We start from the raw sequence: 13,984 nt of genomic DNA, 5'->3' as shown, positions 1-13,984 counted from the left end.
TTTCTACTGGGCAGGGCCTAGGGCTGCCTGTGGGCTTCGGCTGCTTGTGGCTACCTGACCCCTTGGCCGGAACGCTAGGGAGTCTCCGGCAGCTGCCTAGATGCTTCTGTCTTGGGGATCCTCTCTTTCTCTTCCGGCTGCAGTGCCTGCTGCCTCCAATGTCTCACTGGTGCAATGAAAGTGACTTTAGAGAAGTGACAAACTTTGGGATTTGGGAACTTTGAAACTTTGGAACTTAGTGAGTTAGTCGGAGTGCATTTGGCCACCATCTGCCTCTTTTTGGGTGTCACTGGAGCTCTGCTCTATTTAGACTTGGCCGCTAGTGACACCATTGGAGCATTTTATGCATTTGTATTTGTGGCAGCCTTGACGCCTTGCTGGGTTCAGGCTGTTCCAGGGCAGGGGTGGGGAGGGCACTGGAAACTGAGGTGAGGGATTTGGAGCTCTACTCAGCCCTCCCTCCCCCAACTTCTTCCAAGTCATCCTCCTGATTATCTTGGAGCCACCTACAGCCTTATTCCTCCTGGCCAAAAGCACCCATAGCTCCCTCCGGCTGGAAACAGTTCACCTCGACTGGGGACTTGCAAAGGTGGGAAGGGCTCATCCCACACCATGCAGGTGTGGGGTGCTGAGGCTCTCCCTGACAGGAGATAAACCTGGGTACTGACTCCTCGCCTGGCAGTGGCTGGAAGGCTCACAAGCCTCCCCTCCTTCCTTTCTCTTTCCTCTTCCTTCCTGTAAAACGTGACCTTTCTCCTCTACGTCTCTCTCTTTTCTTTTTCTCATTTCCTGTCCAATCCAGGGGTTCGCCTTGAAGGAGAAAAACAGTTTCCGACATCACAGCCTCTGATTTTGTCATCTTCTTTGGGACTGGTTACATATTCTGGCCCATTTTTGTGCACATTTTAAACTGATAGGCAAATTACAACAGGAAAAATTCAGAGTTCAAATAGTTAACTGTGGAGTTCAGTAGAATCTTCTTTAGCTCCCTCCCCTCCTCTCTTTTCGGCCTGCTTTAATCTGCTGTTATGAAGCTGCTGGTGCTGAGAGAAGACTCATTGTTTATGGTCTAAATCGAATATAAACATTGAAAACTCATTTGAAACTGAACAGAAAAAAAGGATAAAAGATTTAAAAAGAAAAAACCAAACTGCCACAGAGGCTGCTTTGCCCAAAATCGGCTGCCAGCTTCCCTTGGATTACTACCAGGGCAAACAAAGTTAGCCGTGTGAACAGCTTCCAGTTTTGTCAGAAAATAACGTGGAGCCAGCCGTCTTTCACAGGTCAGTGAGTTCGTGGTGCTCTCTCATGGCTAGAGTTCTCAGATAAAAGCTCTTCGATCTTTGTTTGTGGACGGATGTATACATGTTTAGATACGTAATGTGCATGTTGTAGTTATGTTCTGTGTCGCGTCTAGCATGCTACCAAACTGGCTTATAAGTAATGAGTACACATAAATTAAGTTCAAATGCTTTCCAAGTTCACATGAATCTTTGATAAATGAAACTGGCTTCAAAATTATTTGTAAAATAAAAACAAAAATGCCTTCAGAGTCATCAGCACACATTTGTATCTAAGCCAAAAAATTTTATATTTGCCTCTGTTAAATGTTTGAAGTGTCAGGGTTTGGCACAAAGATGGTAAGACTATAACCCAACCAAACACAGAGCAATCTTTGTGTAATTTTTTGACAAATAAGAATAAGTTAGGATTATTAGTTCAATGAAAGCAACTGAATCCTCTGAGTTACTGGCAGAATGCCCATGGATTTACTCTGAGGCTCTTTCTCAGGTGTTCACCTAATGTTCGGACTTTAGAAATGGTTAACAGTGAATAACTTTAAATAATGACTAACTTTGTATAATACCTGCTTTCCAAAAGAATCTAGATAAACTTACAGATTAAAAAATTAAATACACATAAATGAAATATATGTAAATATATGTTTGTAGGTGGATTTTTTCTATAATTTAAAATCTTAAAATTACTTTAAATTAAATAATAAATGCTTATTGAATGTCTGGGTCATTTCCAATTTTTAAAGAATTATAATAAATTATGGGAATAATTTACAATAAAATATAGGAAAACATGGTTCTAAAATTGTGAAATGACTTCATCTATAAAATGCTAACATCTGACAAACAGTTCAGGACTTCTTGCTTACTAAATTTCCACTAAAATTTAAAGTTAGTAGAAATAATAATTCTAATGACTATATAATTCTATAAATTGTATCCTTTTTTAAAAATAATTTTATAGGCCGTGCACAGTGGCTTACACCTGTAATCCCAGCACTTTGGGAGGCCAAGGCAGGTGGATCACGAGGTCAGGAGATCGAGACCATCCTGGCTAACACGGTGAAATCCCGTCTCTACTAAAAATACAAAAAATTAGCCTGGCGTGGTGGCGGCGCCTGTGGTCCCAGCTACTTGGGAGCCTGAGGCAGGAGAATGGTGTGAACCTGGAGGCGGAGCTTGCAGTGAGCTGAGATCGCATCACTGCACTCCAGCCTGGGCGACAGAGCCAGACTCCATCTCAAAAAAACAAAACAAACAAACAAAAAAACTCAGAATCATATCCTGGAAGTTCGGCTTTGCTGTGTCTTGCTGCTTTCAGCTTTTTCTCCCCTTGAGAAGGCCTGAGAGGATAACTCTCTCATTCAGCTTTTTCCTCAACCCTTGTGACCTTTTTCCTCCAATTTTATTATCATGGCCTGGCACTAAAATGTTTTATCTTAAAGGTCTAGAAAAGCAATGTTTTCCTACATTATTACCTGATTCTGTACTTTCCTTGATATGTCTAAATTTGTCAACATAATTAGAAAGCTTCTCATGTGGTTGCTAAGAATTATGTATTTCCCTGACACACTCCAGGTTTCCCTGATACACTCCAGGTTTCCCTGACACACTCCAGGTTTCCCTGACACACTCCAGGTTTCCCTGATGATACACTCCGGGTTTCCCTGACACACTCCGGGTTTCCCTGATACACTCCAGGTTTCCCTGATGATACACTCCAGGTTTCCCTGACACACTCCAGGTTTCCCTGATACACTCCAGGTTTCCCTGATGATACACTCCAGGTTTCCCTGACACACTCCAGGTTTCCCTGATACACTCCAGGTTTCCCTGATGATACACTCCAGGTTTCCCTGACACACTCCAGGTTTCCCTGATACACTCCAGGTTTCCCTGACACACTCCAGGTTTCCCTGATACACTCCAGGTTTCCCTGATGATACACTCCAGGTTTCCCTGATACACTCCAGGTTTCCCTGACACACTCCGGGTTTCCCTGATACACTCCGGGTTTCCCTGATACACTCCGGGTTTCCCTGATGATACACTCCAGGTTTCCCTGACACACTCCAGGTTTCCCTGATACACTCCAGGTTTCCCTGATGATACACTCCAGGTTTCCCTGATACACTCCAGGTCTCCCTGATGATACACTCCAGGTTTCCCTGATGATACACTCCAGGTTTCCCTGATGATACACTCCAGGTTTCCCTGACACACTCCAGGTTTCCCTGATACACTCCACGTTTCCCTGATACACTCCAGGTTTCCCTGATGATACACTCCGGGTTTCCCTGACACACTCCGGGTTTCCCTGATACACTCCAGGTTTCCCTGATGATACACTCCGGGTTTCCCTGACACACTCCAGGTTTCCCTGATGATACACTCCAGGTTTCCCTGATACACTCCAGGTTTCCCTGATGATACACTCCAGGTTTCCCTGACACACTCCAGGTTTCCCTGATGATACACTCCAGGTTTCCCTGATGACACACTCCACGTTTCCCTGATACACTCCAGGTTTACACTCCAGGTTTCCCTGACACACTCCAGGTTTCCCTGACACACTCCAGGTTTCCCTGATGATACACTCCAGGTTTCCCTGATGATACACTCCACGTTTCCCTGATACACTCCACGTTTCCCTGATACACTCCAGGTTTCCCTGATGATACACTCCACGTTTCCCTGATACACTCCAGGTTTCCCTGATGATACACTCCAGGTTTCCCTGACACACTCCAGGTTTCCCTGATACACTCCAGGTTTCCCTGATGATACACTCCAGGTTTCCCTGATGATACACTCCACGTTTCCCTGATACACTCCAGGTTTACACTCCACGTTTCACTGATACACTCCACGTTTCCCTGATACACTCCAGGTTTCCCTGATGATACACTCCAGGTTTCCCTGATACACTCCAGGTTTCCCTGATGATACACTCCAGGTTTCCCTGACACACTCCAGGTTTACACTCCAGGTTTCCCTGATACACTCCAGGTTTCCCTGATACACTCCAGGTTTCACTGACACACTCCAGGTTTCCCTGACACACTCCAGGTTTCTCTGATACACTCCAGGTTTACACTCCAGGTTTCCCTGATACACTCCAGGTTTCCCTGATATACTCCATGTTTCCCTGATACACTCCAGGTTTCCCTGATACACTCCAGGTTTCCCTGATACACTCCAGGTTTCCCTGATGATACACTCCAGGTTTCCCTGACGCACTCCAGGTTTACACTCCAGGTTTCCCTGATACACTCCAGGTTTCCCTGATACACTCCAGGTTTCCCTGATATACTCCAGGTTTCCCTGATACACTCCAGGTTTCCCTGATGATACACTCCAGGTTTCCCTGACACACTCCAGGTTTACACTCCAGGTTTCCCTGATACACTCCAGGTTTCCCTGATACACTCCAGGTTTCCCTGATACACTCCAGGTTTCACTGACACACTCCAGGTTTCCCTGACACACTCCAGGTTTCTCTGATACACTCCAGGTTTACACTCCAGGTTTCCCTGATACACTCCAGGTTTCCCTGATGATACACTCCAGGTTTCCCTGATACACTCCAGGTTTACACTCCAGGTTTACACTCCAGGTTTCCCTGATGATACACTCCAGGTTTCCCTGATACACTCCAGGTTTACACTCCAGGTTTCCCTGATACACTCCAGGTTTCACTGACACACTCCAGGTTTCCCTGACACACTCCAGGTTTCTCTGATACACTCCAGGTTTCCCTGACACACTCCAGGTTTCCCTGATGATACACTCCAGGTTTCCCTGATACACTCCAGGTTTACACTCCAGGTTTCCCTGATACACTCCAGGTTTCCCTGATACACTCCAGGTTTGACTTCCAGGTTATCCAAATAGGCTTCCCCTAAGGAGAAGCAGCTACACTGCAGGTTTTTCTTTCCCTGTCTGGTAATTGGCTTAAGAAACAACACTTTACATTTTATCAAAATAAGTCCTATGTTGTCTTTATTAGGTTTTAATTGCTTAGAAAAGCTGAGATCTGAAAGGATTAAGGTTTGTGCATCCATAACACCTTCTGTATTGCCTTTTATTTGTTTGTTTGAGACAGTCTTGCTCTGTTGCCCAGGCTGGAGTGCAGTGGCGCTATCTCAGCTCACTGCAACCTCCGCCTCCGAGGTTCAAGTGATTCTCATGCCTCAGCCTCCCAAGTAGCTGGTCCAACATGCCCAGCTAATTTTTGTATTTTTAGCAGAGACAGTGTTTAGCCATGTTGGCCAGGCTGGTCTTGAACTCCTGACCTCAAATGATCCACCCACCTCAGCCTGCCAAAGTGCTGGGATTACAGGTGAGAGCCACCACGCCTAGCCTGGATTGCCTTTTAAATCTTTCGATTATCACTCCGGTTAAATGAGCAACTATTGTTTAACAGTGATCTACAGAGGCTTCGACAGCTGAACAAAATGCTTGCATTTGTGCAGGTAAGTGCTACTAGCCAAGCTCACAGTAGCTCAATGTATAGATTTGTAGGTAAGTCAATTTTGGAACTTCGCCTTTTGGCTTTGGGTTTTTGGCTTTTACATTGCTTAAAAGGGGTTTTAAGGTTAATGAGTGCCTGCCCACCTCCACTCCCATCTGGCCTGGAACATTTAACTGGCTTTCACTGTCTTAACTCTAAGTCCCTGGGCCATCGAGGAACATGATGGACCCAGGGAAGGTAACCACACCACCCCAGCATCCATATGGGACAAAATGAAAGCTTGGCCATCAATACTGCCCCTGGAACACCTGGACAAAAAAGAGAGAATATCAACTAAAATAAAATCCTAAGCCTCTCAACAGACGGAATGGACCTGCCTCTTGGCTGAAGGAAATCCCCAGATAAACTGAAAACGACTTCAGGCCGCGTTAGGAAGCAGGCTCAGACACGCCTCCCTAACCTCCCCCACTTTTTGGAATTAGGCACAACTGAAAACCCTAAGATTGACAAAATAGACTGTTTGTCACAGTAAAATACCCAGTTAGAAATGGGACCTAAGGCCACGCCAGGCCAGGGCTAGTCACTCACTCCTGCACTTGAAGAGGAAGCCGGCTAGTCACTCACTCCTGCACTTGAAGAGGAAGCCGTGTCCTAACTGCCACAGGTTTTTCTTTTTCTCCAGCAGCCAAACAAGCGCCGGCCTTCGGATCAGCCGACTAACTCGCCCCCAGCCTCTTGTTCCACCAGCCAAGACTACAGCTTTAATTAGACAAGAGACTAATTTCAGTAGCTCTCCTGATAAAAGACCACCAACCATGGGCCAGGTCTGGCCAGTTTACAGAAAGCACCGTGTGCCTTTATGTCCTAGAAAGAACTTGACATATGGGGCCTAAATGGAATACATTTGCATGTTAAGTCTCCACCGCAAAATAAACATGGGTCATACATGCGTATTTATTCAATACACCTATGTCAGGACCATCTTCATAAATACTCATAGCTCCCCCTATAATCTGTTAAATGTGTGTGTGTGTGTGTGTGTGTGTGTGTGTGTAGTCTGTTTGTTTTGAGAGGGAGTCTTGCTCTGTTGCCCGGGCTGGAGTGCAGTGGTGCAATCTCAGCTCACTATAACTTCCACCTCCAGGTTCAAGCAGTTATCATGTCTCAGCCAAGTAGCTGGGACCACAGTCACAGGCCACTGCTCCCGGCTGATTTTTTTTTTTTTTTTTTTTTTTTTTGAGACACAGTTTCACCCTTGTTGCCCAGGCTGGAGTATAATGGCGCGATCTCAGCTCCCTGCAACCTCTGCCCCCCAGGTTCAAGCAATTCTCCTGTCTCAGCCTCCTGAGTAGCAGGGATTACAGGCGCCCGCCACTGTGCTCAGCTACTTTTAGGTATTTTTAGTAGAGATGGGGTTTCACCATGTTGGCTAGGCTGGTCTCAAACTCCTGACCTCAGGTGATCTGCCCACCTCGGCCTCCCAAAATGCTGGGATTACAGGCGTGAGCCACCCTGCCCAGCCTGTTAAATATGTATATTTTGCCAACCTGTTGTCAAGCCCCACAGGAATCCCAGATGTAATTGACAGTGGGGACCATGATGTATAATTAAAACTAAATGCTGTACATACTTCCTGAATAACTCCCAAACATATCCTCAGCTCCACAAGACACAAGAAAGCAAACTGGTATTTTGTCTTAATCCCACAATGTCTTTAAATCATATGACTTTAGATATCCTAACTACAGCCCAAGGCAACACTTGTGCATAAATTAAGGCTGAGAATTAGATATCTACCAGATTATTCTCACAATATAACCCAAACTATACATACCTTAAATACTCATATTTCTGCTGTAGATTCCCCCTCTCAAGACTCTGTAACACAGCACGGTTTAGTCAACTTCCTAATACATAGAAGACTCTCATATACAGTATCACTGGCACTCTGCTTACTGTTCTCTTTGGTTGCTATGGATTGTTTGTTTGTTTGTTTGAGAGAGAGTCTTGCTCTGTCACCCAGGCTGGAGTGCAGTGGTATGATCTCAGCTCACTGCAACCTGCACCTCCTGGGTTCAAGCAATTCTTGTGCCTCAGCCTCCTGAGTAGCTGGAATTACAGGTGTGCACCATCACCCTGGCTAATTTTTGTATTTTTAGTAGAGACGGGGTTTCACTATATTTCCCAGACCGGTCTCCACCTCCTGGCCTCAAGTGATCCACTTGCCTTGGCCTCCCAAAGTTCTGGGATTACAGGCGTGAGCCACCGCACCTGGCAAGGTTGCTATGGATTTTATTGCTGTTGTACATTTTATATGGAATGAAGGACAAGTTTTCAGAATTGAAAATTTCTGTGTGATCTGTGAACACCCGGCATTACATAGCAACAAAGACTTTGCAGGTGTACTCAGGGGTTCAGATTTCAAATAGGGAGATCACGTGGACCATCCAGGTTAGATTAGTTCAATCTAATCCAATGAGTGTTAGCAGAAAACTCTGGCTGGGGACAGGAGAGATGAGGCAAGAGGGGGAGAGGATGTCAGAGATTCAGAATACCACCTGGAACCTAATGCCACGCCTGACATTTGTGTTGCACCCAGACTTTCAAAACAAGATCCCAGCTGTCCTCCTGCGTTACCCTCCCAGGAATGCCAGAAAGCAGGCAGAGGGAGAACCTCCATTCCAGTCCTTCTAACGGGAGCTCCAGGCAGAGAGCAGGCAGAGGGAGAACCGCCATTCCAGTCCTTCTAACGGGAGCTCCAGGCAGAGAGAAGTTGGTGGTTTGCTACGGTGGCTTTTCTCATTGGTGAGAAGACAGAGGGTAGGACTCCAAACACATAGCTCTCAGCCCAGGAATCTTCCAGAGACCTCCACAGGAAGGAGGTGCGAAATGTCAGCATGTCTACTCACCTTTCTGTAGATGGCAAAGATGGTTCCGATGGAGGCCAGGCAGTCAATGTTGGAAGATCCATCCAGTGGGTCAAAGCAGACCACGTATTTCCCCTAAATCAGAGAGGCAAGCACCAACTGGTCAGCACATCTTCCCATCAGCACAATTGCTCCGTGTCAGGGCTGTGCGTGGCAGAGCACACCACATCGAAAAGAGACTGAGAACCACGGAATATCCTTATCAAAAAACACCACGACTTACGGAGGGCAGGGTGCCGGCTTATACACAAATACTCCTCTGGGTTTTGTATCCATCTCTCCTGTCTGATTCAAAGACCAGAGGATAGAGTGGGTGCGGTCTTGAGAGACCCACGTCCCCCACGGCCACCCAACTCTGCTGTCCCTGGCAGCTCCAGCCGTCGGGAAGTCCCCAGGTCCTTTTTATAGACCCCTGTGTGCAGGGTCCTGAGAGACCCGTAGTGAAGGAGACCAGAGCCCCCAGGTCAACTAAACACGGGTAATGCGACTTCCGGTGAAATGAGGTCATTTCTCCCTCCACTCAATTTAGTTCTCCCTGACTTTCCAGTGAGTATTGGCCTAGCTTCATTTGAGCTTTGTTTCTGTTTTTTTTTTTTTTCTTGCTCAGCCAGAGGAGAAAAGTTAGATAATCTGTAAACTTGGAAATTCCCCAACATCTGTATAATAATCCAATTTTCAAAAAATAATCCAGTTTAGCCCATTCATTCATCATGCATGAGTTCAGCAGACACACGCTGAGCTTCCAGCACACACTGAGAACTGTTCAAGGCCCGGGGTTTGTTTCCAGGGGGCGGCGATCCTGGCAGCAGGGCTGGATTTCCTGGCACTGACCTTCCGGTGGGAGAACAGACAGAAAACGCACAGGCCAGCACACACAAGCAGACTGTGGCACGTGCCCTAAGGAAACCCACGCAGGCTGGGGGCTGCTGGAGAGCCGTGAGGGGCCACATTTGACGACAGGACTGACTAGAATTAAGAGATGAAGAAACACACAGAGACCTAGAGAGCAAATTTTCTTTTTGTTTTTTTGTTTTTGTTTTGTCTTGTTTTCTCGACAGAGTCTCACTCTGTTGCCCAGGACGCAGTGCAGTGGTGTGGTCACAGCTCGGTGCAGCCTAGAGATCCTGGGCTCAAGCAATCCTCCCACCTCAGCCTCCCGAGTAGCTGGGACTACAGGTGCACACCACCATGCCGAGCTAAATTTTTATCTTTTGTATCTTTATTTATGTTGCCTAGGTTGGTCTCAAACTCCTGAGCTCAAGCAGTCCTCCCACCGCAGCCTCCCAAAGCCCTGGGATTGCAGGTGTGAGCCACTGCGCCCATCCTAGAGACGAGAATTTTTGGCAGAGAGATCAGCAGGTTTGGAGTATTCAAGAGCTGGCATGGGCCAGGCGTGGCGGCTCAGCCTGTATCCCAACAGCTTGGGAGCCTGAGGCAGGTGGATCACCTGAGGTCAGGAGATCGAGACCAGCCTGGCCAACATGGCAAAACCCAGTCTCTACTAAAAATACAAAAATTAGCTGGGCGTGGTGGCAGCACCTGTAATCCCAGCTACTCAGGAGGCTGAGGCGGGAGAACTGCTCGAACCTGGGAGGCAGCGTACAGTGAGCTGAGAGCGCATCATTGAACTCCAGCCTGTCCAGCCGGGCAATACAGCAAGACTCTGTCTCAAACAAATAAATAAATAAAGGAACTGGCCTGAAGACCCATGTGGCTCAGGCCAATCGGAGAAGACAATGGTACATCAGACTGGAGAGAGAAACAAGGGTCGTATCAACTGAAACTGAAAGTTGGAAGTAATAGGTGTGATGTAGCTTAAATTATGTGAGATGAGGGTGAAAGTGCCTTGTGCAGTACCTGGCATAGAGCAGAGGTTAAATAAATTTGGCTTTATCTTCTTTTCCATTCCTCCAGCTAATCACAAAGAAATGGCCTCTTGGCTGGGCGCGGTGGCTCAAGCCTGTAATCCCAGCACTTTGGGAGGCCGAGACGGGCGGATCACGAGGTCAGGAGATCGAGACCATCCTGGCTAACACGGTGAAACCCCGTCTCTACTAAAAAATGCAAACAACTAGCCGGGCGAGGTGGCGGCGCCTGTAGTCCCAGCTACTCGGGAGGCTGAGGCAGGAGAATGGCGTAAACCCGGGAGGCGGAGCTTGCAGTGAGCTGAGATCCGGCCACTGCACTCCAGCCTGGGTGACAGAGCGAGACTCCGTCTCAAAAAAAAAAAAGAAATGGCCTCTTGTCTGTTGACTGTATTGCAGCTGAACATTGATTGAACCTTTTAGCCATCAGCAAACCTCTCTGAATAACAAGCTGTGTGTGAACCCACAGTGAATGCAGACCCTGCCAGCTGTGCCTGCGTTCACTGGCTTCACATCCTACGAGGCAGGAGCACAGGAGGCTGGACCAGTCTAACAGCTTGTCAGACACGAAGAAATCTCTGCTGAAACTAACCCCTCACAAAGTGCGGGCTGGGGGTGGGGGTGGAGATGAGAGGCCGGGGGAGTGCGAGGCTGTATAGTACAGCTCTTCCCTGGACTCCACAAGGTTAAGCCCCCAAAAATGTGGCACTTGTTACTGATTAAGTGAACAGCCACCAACGAGCGTCCACTGAGGCGGTTCCTACATCCCTCGGAACTATTTCCTGAACGAATCACTGACTACTGTGGAGTCTTCTTTCACTAGATGTCACAAGACTTCCAACTAGAGAAGTATGCAATCATTTGTTTCCAGAAAACAAATGTGAAGAACTAGAGGAAAATCCCGGGAATTAAAGAAAAGCAAGGCAGCTTATTTCTGGCTCAGTGTCATCATCTACTGGCCAGTGCGGACCCCGCAGCCCCAGGACGCACCCTCTTCTCCTTGGCAGTGATGATGGCGTCCTTATTCTCCTCTGAGACCAGGACGCAGGTGCTGTAGGAGGATTGGAGCATGTTGATCACCAGGGAATTGGATAGCACGTCCAGTTTCTTCACCTCATCTCCCGTCACGTTCACGCTTCCTGCGATTCCATACCTGAGGAGACAAAAGGCTAAATGAAGTCACTAGGGGTCTTAACTCCAGCAAAGAGCCGGGGACGCTCAAACGCCAGCAGGGCACTCCCCTCTCGTTCTGTGTCTCTGGAGTCTCCAAGTCACACGTGCAGAAGAAGGCGATGATGCCTCGCAGGCTGCCTCTCAGCCTTGCCTCCCTGTTGCCATATTTTCTTAGCCTCCCAGTGAGATGACCCAGGACTCGGTCTCACTAAAACACAAATCCACGCTCAGCACAGGGAGACAGAGCAGACGGGGGGTTCATCAAATCAGGCCCATCACCATAACTGAGGGCTCCACAAGTAAAGGGCCGTGGCCTCCAGCCCTGGAATTTCTATTTTATTTTATTTTAATTATTTTATTTTATTTTATTTTTTGAGAAGGAGTCTCGCTCTGCCGCCCAGGCTGGAGTGGAATGGCACGAACTCTGCTCACCGCAAGCTCCGCCTCCCGGGTTCCCACCATTCTCTTGCCTCAGCCTCCCAAGTAGCTGGGACTACAGATGCCCACCACCGCGCCTGGCTAATTTTTTCCTGTATTTTTAGTAGAGACGGGGTTTCACTGTGTTGGCCAGGATGGTCTTGATCTCCTTACCCCGTAATCTGCCCGCCTTGGCCTCCCAAAGTTCTGGGATTACAGGCGTGAGCCACCGCGCCCGGCCAACCCCTGGAATTTCAAGCCTTTGTGGATTATCCTCACACAGTGCCCTGCTGGGACAAATTAAAATTGCCCTGTGGTAGCCTGTGTTACTTGAACTGAGAAGGAAATTTGGGGGCAGACTTATTTCATTTTTTTCTTCACTGCCATCCCAAGCAATGTAAGAGTGCTATTATGAGAATTCTATGCTGGTCAGGGACGGGGGCTCACGCCTGTAATCCCAGCGCTGTGGGAGGCCGAGGCGTATAGGTCACTTGAGCCCAGGAGTTCAAGACCAGTTTGGGCAACACAGTGGGACCCTGTCTTTACAAAAAAATACAAAATGTAGCTGGACGTGGTGGCACACACCTGTAGTCCCCGCTACTTGGGAGGCTGAGATGAAAGGATCACCTAAGCCGGGGGAGGTGGAGGTTGCAGTGAGCTGTGATCATGCCACTGCACTCCAGCCTGGGCGATGGAGTGAGAACCTCAAAAAACATTCTATCTAGAGGCTTTGGGTTTTAGAGTATTCATAGGCAAAGTTCTCCCCATTTCCACCCTTGCCCCCTTTGGGGGTTCTCAACACAGCAACAGGAGGGGTCCTCCTAACGTGCCCTCCAGTCTCACCCAGAGGCAAAATCCAAGTCCCCAAGCGGCTGTCAGGCACCACCGTGGAATCTCTGTGCCCGGGTTGGCATGGCTGCCCGTCTCGCTCGTCCTCACAGGGCCTGCCCCAGCCTCGGAAACCTCCAAGGCACACACCTGCCTTGTGGCTGCCCACTGGCCTTGCTGCCCCACCTGGGACACTCCTCCTCGAGAGCCCCGCGGCGGCCACGCCAGCCACGCCTTGGCTCCAGGATCATCTCTCAGTGGTGCCTTCTCTGGCCGTCTCTCTAGAGCAGCATCCCCGGTCCCCAACGTCCTACTCGATGCATTTTCTACTCTGCCCTGACCACCATCTAGCTCCTGTTTATCGTCTGTGAGCTCCACAGTGGCAGGAATTTTTCTTCCACTTTGAGGGAAGCCGCATCCTTCATGTGTCCACCTGCACCCCTGCAGCGAGGCTCAGCCACCCTGCCACCCTCTCACGTTCCAGCAGCCACAGATGTCCCTGGGCCAGCACCCAGCGAGGGGCTCCGGTCCTTCTCGCCTTCACTAATGGCGTTCCCACCACAGCAGTGCCCTCTGCCCAGCTTTCTTCCTGCTCTTTCTCCTTTTCCTCTGGGACACCTCACTGGTCCTCTCAAGTGTGCCCCACACACCAGACACACCTCATCATCCCTCCTCAGTGCTCACCACACTCACAGACCAGCTTCCTGCTGCATGACCTGCTTGCAGAGGGCAGGATCCGTCCTTCTGTCTGTTTCTGCAGTGCCCGGACACACAGCACGTGCTCCATGTCTGTTCACTGAGTTATGAGGAAAGGATGGCAAGAAAGGAATTCCCTTCCCTCCTGTTGTGAATGCCATTTATTTGTGGAAGGAAATCTCAGGTGGTTCTAACAAGCAGCCAGGGTTGGGAACCACTGATCTACCCTAAGCAGGGAACAAACTCGTTTCCCACCCTCTCCCCTGAACGGCACCCCCACTCACCCCGCACCACAACCCCCACCCA

At 48.5% G+C, this 13,984-nt stretch overlaps 1 protein-coding gene and 1 long non-coding RNA gene across 3 annotated transcripts in view; one reads left to right on the top strand and one right to left on the bottom strand.

Annotated features, from left to right (window-relative positions):
• The window catches only part of FBP2 (fructose-bisphosphatase 2), a 37,427-nt gene that overhangs the window by 18,872 nt on the left and 4,571 nt on the right, over positions 1-13,984 (bottom strand). For both annotated transcript variants that reach the window (XM_015118080.3, NM_001194802.3), the window contains 2 exon segments: positions 11,555-11,717; positions 8,682-8,774 (listed from right to left, as the gene is read on the bottom strand). In XM_015118080.3, the coding sequence (XP_014973566.2) occupies positions 8,682-8,774; positions 11,555-11,717 (256 nt within the window).
• The window catches only part of LOC144334804 (uncharacterized), a 41,021-nt gene continuing 27,427 nt past the window's right edge, over positions 391-13,984 (top strand). Inside the window, exon 1 of the long non-coding RNA XR_013405043.1 lies at positions 391-1,283. This is a non-coding gene — a long non-coding RNA (uncharacterized LOC144334804). The remainder of the gene's footprint in view (positions 1,284-13,984) is intronic.

Source organism: Macaca mulatta, chromosome 15 (assembly GCF_049350105.2).
Source record: "Macaca mulatta isolate MMU2019108-1 chromosome 15, T2T-MMU8v2.0, whole genome shotgun sequence".
Classification (NCBI taxonomy): domain Eukaryota; kingdom Metazoa; phylum Chordata; class Mammalia; order Primates; family Cercopithecidae; genus Macaca; species Macaca mulatta.
Note: the sequence above shows the minus strand (reverse complement) of the source record. Positions and strands in the feature narration are given on the sequence as shown.